At 41.4% G+C, this 25,111-nt stretch overlaps 1 protein-coding gene across 1 annotated transcript in view; it reads right to left on the bottom strand.

Annotated features, from left to right (window-relative positions):
* LOC136831270 (ecto-NOX disulfide-thiol exchanger 2) overlaps positions 1 to 25,111 on the bottom strand; it is a 149,633-nt gene that overhangs the window by 71,363 nt on the left and 53,159 nt on the right. The window contains exons 8-11 of the mRNA XM_067091370.1: positions 22,885 to 23,010; positions 21,673 to 21,757; positions 18,545 to 18,693; positions 983 to 1,195 (exon numbers count right to left, since the gene is read on the bottom strand). Of these exons, the coding sequence (XP_066947471.1) occupies positions 983 to 1,195; positions 18,545 to 18,693; positions 21,673 to 21,757; positions 22,885 to 23,010 (573 nt within the window). The remainder of the gene's footprint in view (positions 1 to 982; positions 1,196 to 18,544; positions 18,694 to 21,672; positions 21,758 to 22,884; positions 23,011 to 25,111) is intronic.

The following is a 25,111-nucleotide window of genomic DNA, read 5'->3' as shown; positions in this document are numbered from 1 at the left end:
TTATTTAAAAAAGATTTGGGATTTCTCCATTTTCATTAAAAACTACTTCAAACATACTATACTGTGATGCCAGAATCCTCCACACCATGTGAATAATTCCCCTTGAACACTGTTAAAAACAAAAACATCCCCTACCAAGGACAAACCTGGAATTATATCAACAGGCATTTGGAAGATCAAGTTGTATACATGAATACAATAAATATTACACACTGCTGAAATGAGCAAGTCACACATACCCATACACTTAAACACCAAAGTGAGGATGTCACCAGCTACTTACGATTAAGGGGCTGCTCCTGACAGGTAAGCTGGAAAAATCTCACTTAACATTATTGGCAGCAATACTATACAGAAAAAGAGTACATAAAAGCCCTTCCTGATGACCGTTTCCCCTGCAGTCACGGTCAAGCAACCAAACCACTCAAACTCACCCTCCATTTCATGGATATTTCAAAAACTTTTTCTTTTTCTCAGCTTGCAAGCATGTAATATTAGGTTACTTAGATGTTCTTTCATTAATAACTGACTAAAAGACATGATCAGAGAAAATCCACATCCTTGTCATGATTTTTCTCCTCCAATTTGTTACTATACCTGATGCAACTGAATCACCATCGGAGTCGCTATGCTCACAGTCTACTTTTAAATCCTTTCTTTCTGTGCCACTGATTTAACTTAAGTAATTTTAGAATCTATTTGTCTCCAAAAATCCCACTAGAATACTTATTTTACAAACTTCAAAACAACCAGAAAGCAATCATGAACATCAATTAATCAGTAAATATTAAGTGACAGACTGCATCATAAAAATACAAATTAAATTACTCATATCATTATCACTTGTCATTTTTTGAGTAATATTAATGTTACATAAGTGTTTATGAATATAAATGCCAATTACCATATTGTTCTTTCCAATCTCCTAGATGTGTGAGGCGGGGCTTAACTTAAACATTAAATAAAACTGGCAAGTACTCACATTGCATGACAACACCCTGCATACGAGCACGTGTTTGTTCCCGGAATTTTGCCAGTTCCTCTTCATACTGGCCTTTTTCTGTCATGAGCCGGCGAACGTGTGAATTAGTGGACTGGATCATGCTATAGAAAGTGCCTGCATTCCTCTTGTTACAGTCACCACGTTCAAGCCAAGTGATGAGTATCTGTGCTGCCTTAGAGAAAGTATCATCACCTGAAAAAATACCTTAGTTAATCCAGGTTATCTTTTTTTCAATGCTTCCCTTTTCAGTAAATACCAAATCACTTCAATATCCAGCAGTTTTACTATAAGACTACTTGTGTGTGTGTTTCTGTGTATCTGAGAGAGAGAGAGAGAGAGAGAATTTTCTACTATCAGACAACAATTTCATGAAAACTAGTCTGTGCTTGTCAACAGATTTAGCAGAGCATTATGTCTTTTACATGACAACCTATAAACACATACAGTAGCCTCTTAGTGCATGGTAGGCTGTGTTCTGAATAAAATGTTGTGATTAAAATTAACTTACATTATTTCTACAAGAATCAATAGAAAATGTCAGGGATGCTACCACAGTCATATAATTTCATATAATAGTCTGCATTGTACAGTTGTGCAGACTATTTTGGTACTGACAGTTTATCATACATCTACCTTTGAAGAAAAACTATGATTTAATCACCAATACCCTTTCAATAGGCTACAGTCTGCTGCTGAGTAATTTTCCCCCCACACAATTCTATCACCAGGAAAAAGTATTACTATATTTCCATAGTTTTGTTATTACCACTCCACTTTTTTACAAATTAATTTTCATATGGTAAAAATGTCATTTAGTAAACACAAATGCAAAGAGACCCAGTTGTCAATAATTTATCATGAACATCGTTAATTCATTTAACATCAACTGCCTCCACAAGACGACCTTACAGATACACTGAATAATACCATGTCAATAACAAAACAAAACACTTATAAAGCTGCTACTTAAAAGAATTATGTTCCTGTGATGGCCAATGTTATTTAAAATTTTGTCTAGTAAATTAGGAAATTCCTATGATTTTCACAGTATATTATCTTATGTATGAACACCTTGAATTAATGTATATTCATCAGTACGGGTCAACCATCACTAATCTAGCAATCATTAATCAGGTTCAACCACTAATCTGGCACTGATTTTGGCTAGTGCAATTTCAAATTTCCCGGTTCACCACACCAACCTCTCTCACTAATATTTGTTGGTGCTGCTTGTGTGCACATGATTGTGTTTATCTTCTGGATTATAAAAAAACAAGAAAATACGGTAAAAATGATATTTTCATAATAAAATAAATTTTTGAACATACTTACCTGGTAGTTATATATATAGCTTAAGTCCCTGACGCACGGCAGAATTTCAAAACTCGCGGCTTTCGCCGATGGGTAGTCAGGTGTACCACCTGTGCGCCCTCTACCCAGGTACTTGGAACTGTTCCAATTATTCCTCAGATCTTCCATGCCCCTAGTCTCTAGAGGGGAGGAGGGTGGGAATTTAATTATATATAACTACCAGGTAAGTATGTTCAAAAATTTATTTTGTTATGAAAATATCATTTTTAAACATCTGACTCACCCGGTAGTTATATATATAGCTGATTGACACCTTTGGTGGAGGGTCAGAGACAGCCAACATCGTTGGAATTTTGCTTAAGGGTTAATAAACCAACTTAAGGTTCTTACCTGAATTAAGGAAGCTGACTTCAATGAACTCCCCCTCATTATGTCTGCTTTCCTTAAGAGGTCCAGCGATCCACTCAGGGGGCTGAAGACCTCTAGGACCTGCCAACCGGTGTACCAACCTCTATGTGACAGACAACCTATAATACCCTTGTTCCAGGCGCCACCAAGGAACAAAATGACCACCTGACTAAAATCAATGATTGTGGAAGACTGCGTCCAATCTCACCAAACAACCATAAAATTTCAACCATTCCAAGGCAAGAATCAAGGGTATTGTTTTATGGGATTGCAGGGGTAGTCCCTTCTCCCACTACTGAGTTAGCTGCTATAAAGGGTCCCAGTGTACAGCAGTCGTCATAAAGCGTTTGTACTTGCTTCAAGTAGTGTGAGGCAAACACTGACTTGCTTCTCCAGAAGGTAGAGTCCATGATACTTTGTAGGGACCTATTCTGTCTAAAGGCTACAGAGGTTGCAACTGCCCTGACCTCATGGGTTTTAACCTTTAGAAGTTTGAGGTCCACCTCACTACATTCTGAATGCGCTTCCCTTATCAACTGTCTTATGAAAAAGGATAACGCATTCTTTGACATTGGCAGAGAGGGCTTCTTAACTGAACACCAAAGCGCCTCTGACTTGCCTCGTAAATCTTTCGTCCTTTGCAGGTAAGCTCTCAGAGCTCTTACCGGACACAGGACTCTCTCTAACTCCTCACCTGCGATCTCTGCCAGATTTGTAATCTCGAACGCCTTGGGCCAGGGTTGTGAAGGACGTTCATTCTTAGCTAAAAACCCCAGTTGTAGAGAGCAGATAGCTTTGCCGTTCCTAAAACCGACAGTTTTATTGAAGGCATGTACTTCACTGACTCTTTTAGCTGTTGCTAAGCATACCAAAAACAGAGTCTTCATGGTGAGATCTTTAAATGAAATCTCATGTAAAGGTTCGAACCTATCAGACATGAGAAACTTTACGACCATGTCTAGGTTCCACGCTGGTGAGATCTGCCTTTTCTCCTTAGTAGTCTCGAATGATCTGAGAAGATCTTGGAGATCCTTATTGGCAGACAAATCCAAGTTTCTGTGTCTGAAGACAGCTGCCAACATGCTCCTGTATCCCTTAATAGTCGAGGCTGAAAAGTTACGTATCCTCTTGAGATAAAGAAGGAAATCCGCTATCTGGGTCACAGAGGTACTGGAAGAGGAAACGGAGTTGTCCTTACACCATCCTCTAAAAATATCCCACTTGGATTGGTACACCCTGATGGTAGATGACCTCCTTGCTCTTGCGATCGCTCTAGCTGCCTCCTTCGAAAAACCTCTAGCTCTTGCGAGTTTTTCGATAGTCTGAAGGCAGTCAGCTGTAGACCTTGGAGGTTTTGGTGATACTTTTCCAAGTGGGGTTGTTTGAGTAGATCTGGTCTCAGAGGCAGACTTCTTGGTGTGTCCACCATCCATTCCCGCACCTCTGTGAACCATTCTCTTGTCGGCCAAAAGGGGACCACTAGAGTCATCCTGGTGCTCTCGTGGGACACGAACTTCTGAATGACTTTGTTTATAATTTTGAAAGGGGGAAAAGCGTAAACGTCTAGGTTGGACCAATTTAAAAGGAACGCATCTATGTACGTTGCCTCGGGATCTGGTACGGGAGAGCAGTACGTCTCCATCCTCTTCGTTTGTGCTGTGGCGAAGAGGTCTATGCATGGACGTCCCCAAATCCGCCACAAATCTCTGCAGACGTCTTGATGAAGAGTCCATTCTGTTGCCAGGACTTGACCTTTCCTGCTCAGACTGTCTGCTCTCACGTTCCTTTCCCCTTGAATGAACCGTGTCAATAAAGTCACATTCTTCTCTTTCGCCCAGAGAAGGAGTTGCCTCGACGTCTCGTACAACGACCTGGAGTGGGTTCTGCCTTGCTTGTTGATGTAGGCTAACACCGTCGTGTTGTCGGAGTTGACCTGCACGACTTTGTCCTGAACCGAGTGCTCGAACTCTTTGAGGGCTAAAAATATTGCAGTCAGCTCCTTTTGGTTTATGTGGAGCTTCTGTTGCTCTCTGGTCCAGGATCCCGATACCTCCATCTTTCCCAATGTTGCTCCCCACCCCGAGTCCGACGCGTCGGAGAACAACACTAGGTCTGGGTTCCTCTGATTTAAGAAAGGCCTTCCTGACGCTTGACTGGGTCGTTCCACTACTGAAGGCATCGTTTCATTGTCTCTGAAATGGGGATACACTCTGTCTCTAACCCCTTTTCTCTGCTCCAATACCGATTGAGGTGGAATTGGAGTGGGGGAAGGTTTAGTCTTCCCAGGGAAACAAACTGCTCTAGCGAGGAAAGGGTCCCTAGTAGACTCATCCATTCCCTCGCTGAGCACATCTGTTTCCCTAGAAAGTCCTGTAGTTTTACCAAGGCCTGTTCCATCCTTGATGGTGACGGAAAAGCCCGAAAATCCCGAGACTGAATCCTCATCCCAAGGTACAGGATCTCTTGGGAAGGGGTTAGTTGTGACTTCTGTCTGTTTACCAGAAGTCCTAGTTCCTCTGATAAACAGATTGTCGTTTGAAGATCCTCCAGACAGCGATTGAAGGAAGGAGCTCTGAGGAGCCAGTCGTCCAGATACAAAGAGGCCCTGATGCCTCTCGTGTGCAGCATTCCTGCTACACTTGACATCAGTCTCGTGAATATGTGGGGCGCAGTGCTTAGGCCGAAGCAAAGAGCCCGAAACTGGAATACCTCTTCCTTGAAGACGAATCTCAGGTATTTCTTGGAGCCCGGGTGGATAGGGATGTGGAAATATGCATCCTGAAGATCCAAGGAAACCATCCAGTCGTGTTGTCTGACTGCTGCTAACACTGATTTTGCTGTCTCTATGGTGAACTTCGTCTTTTGTACAAAGACGTTGAGGGCACTCATGTCCAGTACTGGTCTCCATCCCCCCGAGCTCTTGGGAACCAGGAAAAGGCGGTTGTAAAACCCTGGTGAATCCAGATTTCGTATTTTCTCTATTGCGTTCTTCTGCAATAATATGGAGACTTGCTGTTGAATCGCCTGTGCCTTGGATTCGTCTCTGTATCTGGGCGACAGATCTATTGGTTTGTCTGCCAAAGGGGGCTTTCTTAGGAAAGGGATTTTGTATCCATCCTTGAGTAGTTGAAGGACCAAAGATCCGCTCCTCTTTTCTTCCAAACCTGCCAGAAGTTGGAAAGCCTGGCACCTACCGCTGCCTGCAGGAGAAGATAGTCAGGTCCTGCTTCTTCCCTGTCTAGAGCCACTTCTCGTTGAAGTTCTTCTACCCGCTCTAGAGGAACCTCTACCTGAGGGCCGACCACGAAAGGGCTGAGATACCTGAAACAAAGGAGCCTCAGCCTTACTCTTTTTAGTGGTGAAAGTCGTTGGTAGGACTTTCCTTGCTGTTTTCGATATCAGATCTTGCGTGGTTTTCTGGGCCAAGGATGCAGAGACCTCTTTTACTAAGTCTTGAGGGAAGAGGTGAGAAGAAAAAGGGGCATAAATCAGTTCAGATTTTTGACTGGACGTGACCCCATTACCCAGGAAAGAGCAAAGATGGGCCCTTTTCTTCAGGATTCCCGCTGAGAAAAGCGCTGCTAATTCGTTGGCACCATCTCTGATCCCTTTATCCATACACGACATCAGATATGACATCAGATATACAAGTTCTTCGGTGTCAGTCGTGTTGAATAATTCCATCTTTCTTCCTAAAGCTCCCAGGGTCCAGTCCAGAAAATTAAAAACCCCAAAGGCCCTAAAAATTCCTTTGAGGAGGTGGTCCAGCTCTGATGTTGACCAACAAAACTTCGTTCTTCCCATTGCCACTCGACGAGAAGAGTCAACAAGATTCGAGAAGTCTCCCTGGGAAGAGGCGGGTATTCCAAGGCCGAACGATTCTCCAGTTTGATACCAAACGCTAGACCTTGAAGCTAGTTTGGCTGGAGGAAAAGCAAAGGCCGTCTTTCCTTGTTCCTTCTTCAAAAGCATCCATTCATTCATCATTTTAAGCGCTCTCTTGGACGAGCGGGACAAAACCATCTTCGTAAATGCTGCTACCTTAGAAGTCTTCCCAAGAGTAAATTCTGAAGGTGGGGAACGAGGAGCAGTCGGGATAAAGTTCTCTGGAAAAACTTCCGAAAATAGTTTCATAAGCCTTTTCAGGTCCGATGAAAGTTGCTGGCCTTTAATATTGTCTTCTTCTGATATCTCTTCAATAGGATCCACAGGAGACTGCGGGATATCCTCATTTTCTTCTTCTGATTGTCCGAAGACCGAAGTAGCTACGTCTTTCAAAATATCATGCTGACGCTCGGCGTCCTGGCGTCCAGTCTCTTGACGCCTGGCGCCTTGGCGTCCATCTTCTTGCAGCTTGATGTCCTGGCGTCCAGCCTCATGACGCTTGACGTCCTGGCGTCCAATTTCTTGACGCCTGGCGTCTTGGCGTCCAAAGTCCTGATGAACTATGTTCTGGCGTCCAGCAACTTGGGCGTCCTGGCGGCCAGAATCTTGACGCCTGGCGTCCTGGCGTCCAATCTCTTGACGTTCATTGTCCCGCCAAACCTTAAGGTCGCTTGAGAACTGGCCGCCTGTGCGACATCTGTCAAAAGCTTCCTCAGGCTGACGTACAATGATCGGTGGACGAAAATCTGCTGGTTGTAAGACTTGAATCAGGGAAGAGAGTTTCCGCTGCATGTCTTGAATTAGACCGATTTGCGGAGCTACCTGCTGTTGAGGATCGACAGGGGGAGCCTCCATCTCATCTACTAATTCTTTCTCTGCGTTGAGAGCGTCCTGGGAAACGTCAAGAGGTACGCTCGAGGGGACGACTGCTCGGTAGCTAAAGCCTCTCGCCTCCCTTCGTCTGTCGACATTCCTTCTCACAGGGGTTGGTGAGCTTGGAAGAGGTCTAGGACTAGGAGCACGACAGGACCGAGCAATCGCACCCTCCACAACACTTGCACTTTTATTTTCACTTGAGTGTTTAAGATCTCTTACATTCGACCACAAATCCTCTCTGTCTCTTCCGAGGGATTCCACCTTTTGTCCAAGGGTTTGAATGGCCGTCATCATATCCTTCAAGGTAGGCTCATTATCAGTATCAGTGGGAGGATCTGGAACTACCACTACTGGGGAAGGAATAGCAGGATTGTTAAAAAGAGGAGAATTGTCAACTCCCTGACTATCTCTAGAAGAGCGAGATCTACTACTCCCGGCTCTTCTGATCCTATCCCTTTCAAGCTTCGACACATAGCGATAGTAAACCATCCACTCTTTCTCTGATAAACCCAAACATTCATCACATCTGTCCTTTAACTCACAATTCTTACCTCTGCAATTTACACAAATCGAGTGAGGATCTAACGCGGCTTTAGCAAGCCGGGTTTTACATCCCCTCACACAAATTCTCACACTCGAAGCAGAGTCAGACATCTTGGAAAAAGGAAAATCATAAGAGAGATCAAAACGAGCAAGGGTCAAAACCAATAATATCTAAAAGAGTCAAGAAAAACCAAAGCAAATCCAAAAAACAAGCGAAAGCCAAAGCCAAAGTGTACCTCACCAAAACTCTGTGAAAAAATACGGGCCAAACGAGTGAAATTTCTAACGATGCAACCGGTAAGGCGGCAGGGAAGATCTGAGGAATAGTTGGAACAGTTCCAAGTACCTGGGTAGAGGGCACACAGGTGGTACACCTGACTACCCATCGGCGAAAGCCGCGAGTTTTGAAATTCTGCTGCGCGTCAGGGACTTAAGCTATACTGTATATATAACTACCAGGTGAGTCAGATGTTTAAAAATGCGATTTAGAATAGCATAATTAGTAAGTAAGAAAATCACAAGTGTAATAACAGGAAACAAAACAAGCTATATGAAGTTCTCTGATGTCAGCATATGAGTTTGTGCGTTTGTTCACAACCTATGCACACGATTGCATTCATCTTCTGGGTTGTAAAAATAGGAAATGAGAAAATACATTAAAAATATAAATGGGAATAGCATAAAATATAAATGAAAAAATCATGAGTGTAACACCACAAGCCAAAACTAGCTGTAGCAAGTTCTCCGACGCCAGAGAATGAGTTAGTGCGTTCGTACGTACTGTATGCACGATTGCGTTCACCTTTTAGGTTGCAAAAATAAAAAATAAGAAAATACATTAAAAATATAAATGAGAATAGCATAAAACATGAATAAAAAATCATAAGTGTAATAACACAAAGCCAAAACTAGCTGTAGCAAGTTTTTCTATGCCAGAGAATGAGTTTGTACTTTCATACATACCCTACGCACATAATTGCATTTATGTTTTGGGTTGTAGAAATAAAATATGAGAAATTAAAGTAAAAATATAAATGAGAATAGCGTAAAATATATAAAAAAAATTCCACAATGAAGAATAGCATACATTATACAGCAGATATAAAAAAATTATAAGCATAACAACATGAACCATAACAAGCTGTAGAAGTTCTCCAATGCCTGAGAATGAGTTTATACGTTCGCACGTACCCTATGCACACGATTGTATTTATCTTTTGGATTGTAAAAATAAAAGATAAGAAAACACTGTAGCAATATAGATGAGAATAGCATAATATATAAATAAAAAAAATCATGACAACACGAACCAAAAAAGCTGTAGCAAGTTCTTTGATGCCAGTGAATGAGTTTGTGTGCTCGTATGTTCCAATGCACATGATTGAGACTGCTTTTATCTTTTGGGTTGTAAAAGTCAAAAATGAGAAAATTCAGTAAAAAATATAAATTTAACCTCAACACATGTAGTAAACTCCCCATATTCGGGGGAGTGCGTACCACAACACCTGTGAATAGTTAACACACCCCCCTCTAAAAATGCTTACACCTGCCTACCTTTTAAGTTCAAATACCAAGTGTATACCTTAAACTACCATCCTACATCATATATACCTTAAACTATTATCCTATTACTGTACTGTATTAATCTTTGAAATGATATTAATATCATTTCAAAGTCATCTTAAACATTTTACCCATAAAATATATATGCACTTCTAACCTTTCCAGACAATAACAGAGAGAGAGAGAGAGAGAGAGAGAGAGAGAGAGAGAGAGAGAGAGAGAGAGAGAGAGAGAGAGAGAGAGAGAGAGAGAGAGATATTGATTTTCAGTATCCTTCATAGCAGTATTTTGACTACCAAGTGGGCAACACATTTGACAGTGCGTGGGCTACACTTCCTCCCCTTCATGGTCAATACGTCAAGATAATCACAGATTACACCACCCCCTCACTCCAAGCTTCGCAAAAGACTGGGAATTGATAAGTTTTCTTTTAAAATTTTACATAATTTACTGCAGAAATGCATAAATGTTGTAATTATAGCATGGAAAATATGAAAAAATTAATAAAGTAACATCAAGTTTATCTATAAAACTACAGTATACAAAACATATATGTTACATATGCATAAAAAATCTATCCCAGAGAGAGAGAGAGAGAGAGAGAGAGAGAGAGAGAGAGAGAGAGAGAGAGAGAGAGAGAGAGAGAGAGAGAGAGAGAGACTCTTCGGCCAGGTGCTAACCCTTTTTTATATGAGGACAGTTATGCCTTCATCCCTTCCCCAAGTCAGATACAGAAAAAGATCAGGGATTGAGCTTAAATCTTACTAATTCACTATATTTTCTTTAATGAATTGAAATTTTGCTGTGTTTACATTAATATTAATATTTGAAAATTAGTAAATCATTTATTTATGATACAAAACATATAAACATACATATCACATATGCATAAAAATTCTCTCATCTAAGTAAGAGAGAGAGAGAGAGAGAGAGAGAGAGAGAGAGAGAGAGAGAGAGAGAGAGAGAGAGAGAGAGAGAGAGAGAGAGAGAAAAAAAATACTATTTTTATTTAATGTTTTTATTTAATCTTATTAAACTTAATATTAATATTTGAAAATACGTACTGTAAATCATTATTATATCATAAAATAATGTACAGTATTTAGTTACGAAAATAATATGAAAATACAAAATACTGCTCTACGCATAAATCTGCAAAGGGTGAGTTTTCCCACAAATAATTTATGGATAGGTGCCACAGAAAATTCCATGAATCGCTGAATCCGCGAATTGTGAGTACTCGAATGGGGGGGGGGGTTGTTTACTGCAATGTGCTTAGTTGCAAATCCCAGCTCTTCAGTTTGGAAGCAGTAAGAATGAACTTTCATGTGGAAATCAACAGAATTACCTGTACCCTTTATTTTGCCTGTGGTTCACGAAAATTTCACTTTGTTTTTATTGAAAGTTTCTTTTTTCCCTATTAACCAACTTGTACTGATTTACAGGATATTTTCAAGGTAGGATGAGGTGGTTAACTGTTGAGTTAAGCATATTCTAACCTAACCACTCTGTAATCCAGCAAAATCACTAATCCTGCATCCTGCAGGTCCCAGTGATGCCAAATTAGTGATGGTTGACCTGTATTACCAAATGTTTACAAGTTACAATTCATTAGTAAAGGATAGGGTATATGGGAGAGAGCATTTATTCCATAAAAATGATATTTTTATGATAAAATAAAGTTTTGTACATACTTACCCGGCAGATATATACTTAGCTATAGTCTCCGACGTTCCCGACAGAAATTCAAATTTCGCGGCACACGCGACAGGTAGGTCAGGTGATCTACCATACCCGCCGCTGGGTGGCGGGAATAGGAACCATTCCCGTTTTCATGTCAGATTTTCTCTTCCACCTGTCTCCTGAGGGGAGGCTGGGCGGGCCCGTTATCGTATATATCTGCCGGGTAAGTATGTACAAAACTTTATTTTATCATAAAAATATCATTTTTGTACATGCAACTTACCCGTCAGATATATACTTAGCTGATTGGCACCCTTGGAGGAGGGCAAGAGACAGCTAAAAAACTAAAAACGGGAAAACAACATATGTTGTAGGAATAAACAAAAACCATGGTTCTTACCTGATTGGGCAGAAGACTTCATGGATACTGTCTATGAGTCTGCATGCCTCAAGAGCTTCAGCGAGGAAGTGACCTAAGACTGACAGCCCTTCTGGATCATATCAATGGGGAAAAACCCACTTACATGACAGAGCCTGTTATGGATCGTGTCAATGGGGATTAACCCACTTACAAGACAGAGCCCTCTACCTGAATCATATCAATGGGGGCTATCCCTCTTACATGACAGAGCTAGGTAATAAAAATACAAGGAGCTAACAACCAAACCGACCACCTGACCAAGCCTAACCTTGTTAGTAATACGAGATGAAAAAGAGAGAGAGACCTTCAACACTCTTTTTCAACCATATAAAAACACAACAAACAATTAAAAATAACACTAAATTAAATAGGATTAGCTTCAGCTCCTTGACCCAGCACCGAATCCAGCGGATACGTAAGCTCCTAGAGAGAAGCACTTCTCATATGTCACACGAACATCTCTCAAATAATGAGAAGCAAACACTGAGTTACATCTCCAGTATGTAGAGTCCACAATAGACTGGAGGGACCAAGACTTGTGGAAAGCTAGAGAAGTAGCTATGGCTCTCACCTCATGAGCATTAACTCTTAGGAGCTGAAAATGTTCGTCTTTACATGAAAGATGAGCCTCTTTGATAATATCCTTAATGAAGAAAGCCTGGGCATTCTTGGAAATTGCTCTTGAAGGATCCTTGACAGAGCACCAAAGACTTTCGGTGTTACCTCTGAGCTGTTTCTTTCTCTCCAAATAATGTTTAAGACTTCTTACTGGACATAGTGTGTGTTCCAGCTCCTGTCCTGAAAGATCGGAGAGTCCTTTGACCTCAAAACTCCTAGGCCAAGGTTTTGAAGGGTTCTCATTCTTTGCTAAGAAGAGAGGCTGAAAGGAGCAGATTGCAGAGTCCTTCTTAAAGCCTACAGAACCTTCCAAAGCTTGTAATTCGCTCACTCTTTTGGCAGAAGCAAGAGCGAAAAAGAAACAGCGATTTCCTGGTTAAATCCCTGAAAGAGGCAGATCGAGGAGGTTCAAACTTGTTTGACATTAAGAACTTTAGGACCACGTCCAAATTCCAGCTGGGAGGTCTAGGGGACTTATTTTTAGAAGTTTCAAAAGACCTTATAAGGTCGTGAAGGTCTTTATTATCCGAGATGTTCAGACCTCTGTGTCTAAAGACTGAAGACAGCATGCTCCTATACCCCTTTATGGTGGAAACCGCCAGGTTACATTGCTCCCTAAGGTATAGAAGGAAATCCAGCAATCTCCATTACAGAGGTACTGGAAGAGGAAACTTTCTTAGATCGGCACCATCTCCTAAAGACTTCCCACTTCGACTGGTAGAGGCGCAAGGTAGAAGATCTTCTGGCTCTGGCGATAGCCCTCGCAGCTTTGTGCGAAAATCCCTTCGCTCTAACCAGTCCTTCGACAGTCTGAAGGCAGTTAGGTTTAGAGCGGGAAGGTTCTTGTGATATCTGTCGAAGTGGGGCTGTTTGAGAAGATCGCTCCTGAGAGGAGCGACCTGGGAAAGTCTATCATCCATTCCAGTACCTCTGTGAACCAGTCTCTGGATGGCCAAAAGGGAGCGATCAGGGTGAGCTTGGTGCCCTTTGACGAAAACGAACTTCCTTATTACTTCCCTATTATCTTGAACGGGGAAAAGCGTAGCCGTCTAGACTGTCCCAATCTAGGAGAAGGCCGTCTATAGCTACTGCTCTGGGGTCCGAGATTGGTGAGCAGTAGTTCTCCAACCTCTTGTTCCAATGGGTTGCGAAGAGGTCTATATGAGGTCTCCCCCACAGGAACCACAGCCTTTCGCAAACCTCCTGATGAAGGGACCATTCCGTGGGAAGAACTTGGTCTTTCCTGCTGAGAAGATCCGCTCTCACATTCCTTTCTCCTGAACAAATCTGGTGAGGAGAACGATGTTTCTCTCCCCCGCCCACAACAGAAGGTTCCTTGCTGCAAGGTACAGGGAGAAGGAATGTGTCCCTCCTTGCTTCCTGATATAAGCCAGGGCTGTGGTGTTGTCGGAATTGACTAGAACTACTGATCCCTTGACCAGAAGTTCGAATCTGGCAAGAGCTAGATGAATGGCTACCAGCTCTTTCATGTTGATGTGCCAGGCCCTCTGATCCGTGTCCCAGGTGCCTGACACTTCTTCCGAGCCTAGTGTCGCTCCCCAACCCGACTCCGACGCGTCTGAGAACAACACTAGGCGAGGGCTCGGCGGTTGTAGAGGAATTCCTAGACCCAGCTTCTTTGGGTCTAACCACCACCGGAGATGTTCCTTTACTTGAGATGATATGTGGAAGGAATCCGACAAGTCTTGGGACTTCCGATCCCAAGATTCTTTCAGGAAGAACTGTAGAGGTCTGAGGTGAAGCCTTCCCAGAGAAACGAACTGTTCCAGCGAGGAAATGGTCCCCAGCAGACTCATCCATTCCCTCGCCGAACAACTGTCTTTCTCTAGAAAGTCTGTCACCTTTTGAAGGCAGCGTTCCCTTCTTTCCAGGGAGGGAAACGCTCGAAAACCCCGAGAATCCATCCGAATCCCCAGGTAGACAATTTCCTGCTGAGGAATCATCTGAGACTTCTCGAGGTTTACAAGAAGTCCTAGTGATTGGACCAGGTTTAAAGTCCGAGAAAGGTCCTCCAGACAACGGTTCTTCGAACTGGACCGAATTAGCCAGTCGTCGAGATACAAGGAAATCCTCACCCCCTCCAAGTGCAACCAGTGAGCTACATTCCTGAGAATGGTCGTGAACACTTGGGGAGCTGTGGAGAGTCCGAAGCACAGAGCCCTGAACTGAAAGGTTCTGCCGTCTACCATGAACCTTAGGAACTTCCTGGAGGAGGGATGGATGGGAACGTGGAAGTAAGCATCCTGAAGGTCCAGGGATACCATCCAATCTCCTTGCCGAAGAGACGACAGAACTGAAGACGTCGTCTCCATAGAGAACTTCTTCTTTACGACGAAAGAGTTCAGGGAGCTCACGTCCAAGACCGGTCTCCACCCTCCCGAGGATTTTGGCACAAGAAAAGACGGTTGTAAAATCCCGGGGAGTGAAGATCTTGCACCGGTTCTATGGCAGACTTTTCTAGCATTTGTTCGACGGCTAGAAGAAGGGCTTGCCTCCGCACAGGATCCTTGTATCTCGCCGATAACTCCCTCGGAGTTGATGTCAAGGGAGGTTTCGAAAAGAAGGGAATGAGGTACCCCTTCCTCAAAACAGAGAGGGACCAATCGTCCGCCCCTTCTGTGCCCAGGCTTCGCGAACTTGAGAAGTCTGGCACCTACTGGAGTCTGGAGGACTTGATTTTCACTTGGACTTCCTGGAAGGGAGTCCTGAAGGCCTGGATCTTCTCTCAGGTCTACGCCTCCTAATAGACCTGGATCCACGAAAGGGCTCCTGAAAGGGGGGCTTATCCTTTTTAACAATAGGAGCAGCAGGTCTCATCCTCTTCGACGACTGAGCCAGCAGGTCCTGAGAAGCCTTCTCAGACAAAGAACGAGAGACTTCCTTCACAGTCTCTTGTGGGAAAAGATGGCTAGATAGAGGAGCGTACAAGAGGGAAGACCTCTGGGAAGGAGAGACCGATTTGGAGAGGAAAGCACTGAATACTGACCTCTTCTTAAGAAGGCCAGTGCCGAACAGGGAAGCGATCTCCATCGAGCCGTCCTTCACAGCTTTGTCCAGGCAAGACAACACACTGCTGAGGTCCTCCATACTGACTGAATCCTCCTCAAGACTTCTCTTGGCTAAGGCCCCAAGAGACCAGTCCATGAAGTTGAACACTTCCAGCACACGGAAAAGGCCCTTGAGGAAAAGGTCCAGTTCACAAAGTCCCCAAGAAGCCTTGGCCGAATTAAGGGAGAGCCTTCTGGAAGAATCCACCAGCGAAGAAAAGTCTGAGCCAGCAGAAGAGGGGAGAGCTAACCCCATTGGCTCCCTAGTCTCGTACCACATTCCCGCTCTTCCCGAAAGCCTAGAGGGAGGCAAGGAGAAGACAGTCTTGCCTGCATCCTTCTTGAAGAGAGCCACTCTCCGAAACCTTTAAGCGCTTTCTTCATGGAGATCGTGGGACGATCTTAACAAGAGAGGAAGATTTCGAAGCCTTGGTGCTCGAGAGCATTGAACCAGGAGAAGGAGGAGAAGCAGGCTTGAGGGAATCTCCATACTCCTGGACTAGAAGAGCTGTCAACCTCTAGTAATCGGAAATTGTGATATCCTTAGGGGAATCGTCCTCCGATAACGCCTCCAGGCCAGAAGGAGGAGGAGAACGTCTAGAAGTAGAGGGGCATTTGTCAGAAGAAGAGCGCCTAGAAGGAGAGGAGCCTTTGTCCACTGGAGAACGATGATCCGGAGAGAAAGCGCCTACAAGCTGACTGGCGCCTGACAGAAGAAGCAGCTCGAACTGAAGAGGAGCCCTTGCTGGGAGAGGGGCGCCTAACAGACGAAAAAGAGGCTGGAGAGGAACTTCTACGAGGCGAACGAGCAGGGCGTTTGACTGTGGAGAAAGTATCTCCAACAGGAGAAGACCGACGACGACGATGGCGCGAGCGCCTGGGTGGAGAGGCGCTATTTGGAGACGAAGAGCGCCGAGGAGAGAAGCGCCTACCAGGAGAGGAGCGCCTACCAGGAGAAGAGCGCCTAACAGGAGAGGAGCGCCTACAAGGAGAGGAGCGCCTGGACGGAGAGGAGCGCCTGCAAGGAGAGGAGCGCCTACCAGGAGAGGAGAGCCTGGAAGGAGAGGAGCGCCTGTGAGGAGAAGAACGCTTCACAAAAGACGACTTGCTAGGAGAAGAAAGTCTCTTGGAGGACTTGATCGGGAGAGAGGTATCCTTCCGACGAGAGGAGCTCTTTGATAAAGAGCCAGCAAGAGCAGCGAGTTGAGCCTGGAGGCCTACCAGGATCTGCTTGGTGGACTCCTGAACACCAGAAGAAGAGGAGGAAGATCTACGAGTTCTCTTCTTCGAAACAGGAGAGCCTTCAGGGAAGCGCTCAGGGCTAGAGTCCAAGGCGTCTCCTCTAGGAGCCTTCCAAGTCCTCTTCAAAGGACGCGATTCCTCAGCCGAACTCCAACCAAGTTTAGGAGACGAAGAAGCAGAAGAAGAGAAACACTTCTTTAAGATCCCTTTTCTCGGCGATCTAAGGCAGCCTGGGACGCGTCAACAGGCGCTGCGGAAGGGACGCCTGACCTTTGGGAGCGCTCTTCATCCCCCTTGCGGCTGTCGACATTCCTCCTCCACTGGGTCTGGGAGTTTGGAAGAGGTCTAGGCCTAGGAGCGATGCGGAGCCGGTCAGACGCCCCTCCACTACACTGGGGACACTACACAAATCACTATCACTTCTCACTTTCTTTTCCTCCATAGCTCGCATCTGCAACTGCATCTTGCGGATCGTAGCCTTCATAGCAGCCATCTCCGACGACGAATCCACAGGTTCGACGAAGGGTGAAGGAGCTGAAACAACTGGAGTGACAGGAGAATCTGGAAGAGTGTTAGGTTCTAAATCTACCTCCTTGGAAAGAGACCTACTAGCGCTTCTAGAAGAAGCCTTCCTAACTCTGTCCTTCTCCAACTTGCGTACATAAGAGTTTAACGCCTTCCATTCCAGTTCAGTGAGATTCTCACATTCAACACACGTGTTCTCAAAAGAGCATTCATTCTCCCTACACCTCGAACATACAGAATGAGGATCTACCGAAGCTTTCGGTAGTCTCACCTTACAATCAGACCTCACACACACACGAAACACCGGTGCAACACTCTGATCAGACATTCTATAAGAAAATACCAAAGCCGAAATCAAAAACAGTCCACAAAAGCGTATGCCAAGCCAAAGATCCAATACGTCACCAAAGGTCAGTCCAAAATAATCCTCAGCAAGCGAAAAATGAAAATCAAAGCAGAAGGAACCAACAACAGATGTTGCCGGAACCAGCGACAGAGAAAATCTGACATGAAAACGGGAATGGTTCCTATTCCCGCCACCCAGCGGCGGGTATGGTAGATCACCTGACCTACCTGTCGCGTGTGCCGCGAAATTTGAATTTCTGTCGGGAACATCGGAGACTATAGCTAAGTATATATCTGACGGGTAAGTTGCATGTACAAAACTGTAATGACTCATTACGGCATGGGTGAGTGTTTGTGTGTGTGTGTGTGGGGGGACTTTACTGCTTATACTGTTGTGTGCCTTGTATGGTTATCTTCTCTGACCCTTTGGCCCAACTTCAAAGCCTTCTGTTCATTGCTTTTTTATCTGTTCCCTTTGGTTGGTCTTCCCTCACCTAATCATCCAACTCCCTTCACCTTTACCACAACCCAATTTTTCAGTTTTCGAGAACTAATACTTAGGGTGAACCTGAAACAACTCTCAATTAGTGACTTTTGGTGCAGTTTAATAAACTTCCATCAACAAAATGTAGAATTTAGTACACAATTGTGAAAATACAATAACAAGCTTACCACAAAGTCTTGCAAGAGACACCAGGGTTGCTGTTTACTGAATCATACTAAAAAAAATCCTCATGCTAACTTTAGACCAAGATATTATGGAGCCCCATGTGAGAAGTCAAAAAGTTTACATGTAGTTTAGAGCAAAGGTGCTAGCTTGCAAAATGCCCTACAGACCCTTTAAATGTACTTATAAGGCAAAGTATTCCTATATAAGTTGAGCAATTCAATGATAAAATTATTGTTATAATTGCTGAAATTACTTTATTAGCAATTAGCCTAATGAAACCACTCGTTCACTTTTCTAATCACTCATAGTGATTACATCAAAGGGTAGGATGAGACCATACTGTCTGGAGTGCTTAGAAATGAAAACTTCTTATCTATACCAACCTTTTAGTTGCTCTGCTATTAATGTTGCCTCATGTTCAGAATAATGAACAACAGGTGGAGGAGATGGTGGCCGTAATCTCTCTTGTTCAATTCTTTCCCTATGGCGCTGTTCCCTCTGGAGCTGTCTCTGCCGACATTCCCACTCATATCTGGAAAGCAGTTTAAAAAAAATGACAAACTGAATTTCCTTTTACTGATATACAAGTAATAAGGGCCATTTCCCTTCATTAAAAAGGAAACACCACCATCAAACAGAATTAAGAAATGTCCTGAACATCTGGGAAAAAATTTAACTCAGCAATTCTTTAAGCATGTAAAAGTGTAGTTTTCATGCAATTTTTCTTAAAAGATAAAACACAGCTTTCTTTATTAAATGCAGTAAACTCATACATCTTTTTTATATATACTTAAAAAATTTACTGATTTTGCAAATTTATCTATTTCATATAAAAGCTGATGACATATATTTTTAAGGGCTTACAAAGTTGTATGATGAAAATGGAAGAGAAAAGCTAAATAAAACAAATGACTTAACATAGTCCCTATAAAAAGCAGAGCAGATGTATAACACTTATATATCATTTATTCTGTATGCACATTAATTTTTTCAGCCTACAAAAACTTCATGCCTATCACCATAGAAGGTGCTGCCAGCATTATGGCTTCTGTAGAGCAATGCAGATAGTCCTAAAGCTTCTTTGTAGCAAACTTTTGGCCTGGCTAAACTATGTTCTGCCTTTTCCTTTTAATCTGTTACCTTGTGTCTCTTCCCATACTGGAGTTCAACTTCTTTAACTTATTTTTCCTTTTTTAATATGCAAGATCTTTTCTTTCTGTATTTCCCTTTACCTCCTCTTACTTCTTCCTAGTGAACACCACATTCTTTGGAAGCTTAAATTTCAAGTCAATGGCCCCTGTGGGCTTGTTCCATAGGAACAGGGTTCATCTTCTGAATAATAACCATAAGAAGAACAAATCATCTTTAATAATATGAAAAAATCCTTAGGGTAAGTACTACGAGTCCTGAAATGTGACTTGGTGGATTTCTAACTACTTCACAACAATAATAAGAGCAACTGATGACCAAAATACTCCCACGAAAAAACCTAACATCATGTCGGAACTATCTTTTCTGAATCCACATTTGTCTTCATTTAAATCAAGAACATTTCAATAGTGTGAGGCTCACAGGCTATACTGTTCATCTCATTCACTTTGCTGCTCTTGCAAGTGTATACAGTATGGTATACAGTATACTACTATGTAAGAATTGGGAACCTTATTGTGGTACCATACTGGCTCCTGGGACCATGGTTTGTACAAACTTGGATCTATGAAGGTTTTGTCATTTCTGATAGGGGTAGTAGTTCTAAAAATTATTTTTAAATGACTCCACCCAATTTTCACAGTTTCTTGGAAAGAAGACCCTGGCCTTTATTTGAATAAACTTGATTCCCATTTACCCAAGGTGTCAAGTTTAACTGAAACTGATGCAGGAGTTCTGTAAAAAAGTTTATGCCCAACATACTATTCGCTAAAATAAACACCAGACAAATGTTTAGCAAATGTAACTCATTTGAGCCTTCATCTAAGGTGAGCTAAACTCATCTGGCATTGCAAGGAGAAAAATGCATCCCTTCAACCTTCCTTGTATACTTACAAGTCACAGACATGCTAAACTTATACTAACTGAAAAAAAATTCCTAAGAAAATCCAACAAGTGTTACTGTATTAAAGCTGAAAGAGAAAAACTTCTGCTAGCATTTCTCAATTTAAAATGAATCGTAAACATAAGACAAACCATTCATGATCCAATTTTATATATAAAATTTACAGAAGTGATCACAGAATACAATCCAACTAGGATTGCTTTCTCAGAAATTACTTATTTTTATAATTATATACAGTTCATGACCCTGCTCTTATTTAATTTGTTTAAATATAACTTTCACCATAATGGTATGCCTTTTCTCTGCCGTACCATCACAACTAATCACTTTTAGTTGTATGTTCAACATATACCAAGATTTGTATTTAAATCAAACAGTATAATAGAGTATATATTATTTAATTTTACAAGACCTAGATACACATTCTGATGAACTGTAGTCTCAAATCCTCCACATGGCTACTGAACATCTCAGTTGCCTCTTCCACAGTGAACGTTCATTTCTGTCCCTATGAAAGGGTCCACCATCTCTCTTTACTTCAGTCTGGCATAATCTTGGTTGCAAATTGAAAACAACCACTCATTCAATTAAAAGTTGTATCAATCCTTCTTGTGGAACAGAAAACAATACGGTAGCCTCTGTAGCATATACTGTGCATAAGTGACCTCAAGTTGTTCTGCTTAGTTAGTACATTAGCCTGTATAGCATATGCTATGTATAACTGATCTTGAGTTGTTCTGGCTGGTTAGAACATTAACCCCTAGAGCACATGCTATGTATACTCGTACGTGATCTCGAGTTGTTCTGGCTGGTTAAAACATTGGCCGCGGTAGCACAGCATTTTTTCCGCTATTGTTGCATTGTGCATTTGCAACTCGCCAAATCAGCGATTAGCACAGCTAAGCTGGGAGCGAGACAAATTCCAAACCATGTATAATTAATACAGAGTTCTTTTGGCTGATTAATACATTGCCAGCAAGCTATCTCACACCATAGAGACCATGGTTATCAGCAGGGGTTCCATTCCCAACAGCATGACGATAACCGAAAATCTGTGATAATAGCACAGAAATCCCTGCTTATTGGCGCCAATAAGCAGAGATCAGCGCATATTGGTGCCTTGGTTATCGGTGATCTGGTTTTACAGTGCTTGTCTAGTGATGACGATAACTGGATTTCTGACACCGATATGCGCCGATCTCCAGTTATCAGCATTGATCCACAGTTATCAGCATTGATAAGCGGGGATTTCGGCACTATTATCACTAATTTTTGGTTATCTGCAATTTTCGGTTATCATCACAGCATCGGGAATGGAATCCCCACCGATAGCAGGGGACTGCCTGTAATATCTATTCTGAAGCAAAATGTTGTTTCTATTAAGCTAATTCTCATACACACTTTCAGCTCTTGGCTTTTGAATCCTTGACAATAATGAAACAATTACACTGTACTTACTGATCATCTCTAGCCTGAGCATAATCAACATGAAGACGCCCAGTGTTAGCTGCATCTGTACTATTATTAATCCGCATTCTGTAACCTGTAAGGTAACACTAACTATAATATACTACAGTATTTAATGAACATTCCAACACAATTACTTAACATTTTAACAAGATACTAGACATGGAAACATTAAAGGATGGAAACATTAAAGGACATTTTTTTTACTCACATAATAGGCTCATTGCATTAACAGCATTTTTTTATATAAATTTCTGCCTTTGTGATACTGGAATTAAGCGCTACTTTTGCCAACTTATGTCATTATAAGATAACAATTAACTATATTTTCTATCTCTAGTAAACTGAATACAGTCTGCAGTATTATTTTGTTCATTACTGTACAACTCCCACTAATACAAATATAAACCACTAAATATTTATATAGCTTATAAACATTTTAAGTTAAACATAAAAAAAATTTTTGAAAGGAGGAGGATTACAAAGGTTTCAAGATTAAGATGGTATTCACATCCTTGAGACGTAATTATAAGACTTCTGCTTTGTGCAGTCTTCATTTAATCAATTACATGCTGTGAGCTCGCTATAGTGTAATATGCAGCACAAAAAGAATAACATTTAGTCCCAGACATAAAACAAAGTAGCATACTCAACATTAACAGAGGCAGTAATCTGGGTTAATGCACGGTAGAAATTTTAGCAGATTCTAAACCATGTGTATTTAGTAAACTTCAAATCTTTAGCCTAAATAATGTAGAAACCATTTATTTTGTCAAAATACTTTGAGCAAGAATAAACCAATGGTGCTTTGGAGATCTTGATGAATTCAACTGATATTAACTTCCTATAATGAAATTTAACCATGCAATACCTGTTTAACTAAATAATTGTCTACAGTAGTGTAACACTGACGGTATAAAAAAAAAGTGAGCAAAAGTAGCTAAAACTTATCTTTCATGGGCACTGGCTAGAACATTTTAAAGGTCAGAATAAATTTTAAAGCTCTCAGAAATATTTATGATACCAGCTACGTTGCAATTAAACATTCAAATCACAAATACTTAAAATATCCTGTCCTAGAAGGAAGGAACATAAGAATTAACTTCTGAAGAATAAACAATTTTCCTATCAATCTTACAAAGCAAATAGGTACTCTTACAGAAGACACTGATTTTACAAAATGAACAAAATACTTGAACTTACCCGATAAAAATATGGCATTGTCAACAAATTCTTCCAGTTCATATCGTATATGGCAGAAGTTTTTCTTGCTTAGCCTTATCGTTGTAATTTCTCCACAGCGTTCATACACATCCCGCACAATCTCCTCTGCAACATATTGTTTTAATTCACGCATGATGAAAACCTGGTTAAGTGCTGTCCTTATTTCTGACAAACAAGAGCAATTCAGTCATCTACTTTGGACAACTCAAGCTATGATTTAAAAAAACATATTTTGTGCTTTTTCTCCTGAAAACGCATAAACAAAATATCACGAGGGACAAACAAAATGTTTTTTGTTTTCTGTAATAAATGTCCACCACAGCTGATTTACAAACAAGATGCTCTTGCTAAGGATGAATGTGATGCTTTCCATGAATTGAGAGGACTTGCTATAAAAGTAAATGTGTGTTGCACGTAAGCCAATGGAACAATGTTGCTGAGTAATGAAACATAGCACCACTAAATAATAGAAAGTTGAGCAAAGAGCCTTGACACATTTCAAATGTATGCAAATTCTAGTGATGTCATGTAGCCCCACCCTCTCATTACACCTACACAACACAAAGGGGGATTGTAACATGGTAGGTGAGGGTGAAGACAGGGCTGCTGGTAGGAGGGAGGGGAGAGGGTAAGCAAGGTCGCAATGACTAATAAACAGGTGAAAGTTTTCCCTAATACAGGCCCTGACCCTTACAAACAAGGAACACAGGTATGTAAACACAGTGGAAGATAATGTCAAACTGATGGGATTTTTGTCTGTTTTTATTGTTTACTTTTTCGCAACCACCTTGAGTGTTATAGTTTCATTCATTTTCATTGTGCTTCCAGTAGCAATATGTTTCAACAACACTAGTTGAAATACAGTACTGTACTCTGACCTAAGCTTCTAAAATGAATGAGAGAGAGAGAGAGAGAGAGAGAGAGAGAGAGAGATGCTGCTAATAAAGAAACATGACACAACTCTGATTCCCTTGTCACACAAACTGAAACATATCTACACAGGTAAATAAAAAAATATATAACTGAAACATATCTACACAAGTAAATAAAAAAATATATAACATAATCCCCTCATATGCTAAACTTATTTACAATATACTAAAAAGTTTAACCAGACCAACCAACATTCTTGACTCCAACAGGGATGGCCTAAAGAGTTTGTCCTATAAGCTACCACTCCTTAAAACATTTAATGACTGGATAACCTAAAATGCTGAAGACTCTGGTTAAATTTCTTTCAGGGAGTTTTTTCAAAACATTTTACTAGTTGAGAACTGGAAAATCACAAACTATGCTTAACCATAGGCATTGTTCGATTCTCTTTACTTGGCGTTCTTGGATTAGGTCACATGGATTGTTTATCAGATACCTGTGAGTGAAATGTGTCACAAAGGTGGCTTTTTTTTCTGGAAGAACACAACAATCCAACAGTGGGTTTAATTTTTTTTCATTATCAGACTCATTTGAAAAAGCTTACCATACACTCACATTGCTGCTTTATGCATCTTCATTTCCCTTAATGCCTACATATGCAAAGACCCAACATTTCAGTCTTACACCAGCTTCAAAGAATTTTACGAATAAATCTTAATCTGTTGGACAAAGAAAATTTTAAGATAATTTTGAAAGACTTACGGTCACTAAAAATTACACATTTTTGTGGTCGTATGTTTTTAATAATCTTAACTGCTTGCCATACTGCAGACATTTCTGCTGTGGAAAGCAATATGTGTTTGAAAAAGTGGTCAGGGAGCCGATTAGAAACAATTAACCCTTACAAAGCAATAATAATGATACAAATGAAAAATAAAAGAGCAATTCTATTTGTCTTTAAATACTGTAACTGTGGACAAAGTTTTTCTAAATATGACTTTAAAAAGCCAATTTATCACAACCAAAACATAAATCAAATGCCCTCATAAGAATAAATATACAGTATTGCTATTGTTTCCCAGGTACATCTATCTGTATTTTCATAAAAAAAGGGACTTCTAACATGGTGAAACAGAAACAACACAGGTAACCAACAGGATTTATAGTAAAATTAAAACCTCTTATGCATGTAACTTAACTAGTATAGCATTACTGAGAAGGATGTTTCTGCACACTAAATATAAACACAATTTTGAGATTTATGTATAAAAAACATAATTTTGTAAAAAAATATAGAGGCTTGACTTTTCAGGTTGTGAATGAAACAGATAAC

Source organism: Macrobrachium rosenbergii, chromosome 48 (genome assembly GCF_040412425.1).
Source record: "Macrobrachium rosenbergii isolate ZJJX-2024 chromosome 48, ASM4041242v1, whole genome shotgun sequence".
NCBI classification, from domain to species: Eukaryota; Metazoa; Arthropoda; class Malacostraca; order Decapoda; family Palaemonidae; genus Macrobrachium; species Macrobrachium rosenbergii.
Note: the sequence above shows the minus strand (reverse complement) of the source record. Positions and strands in the feature narration are given on the sequence as shown.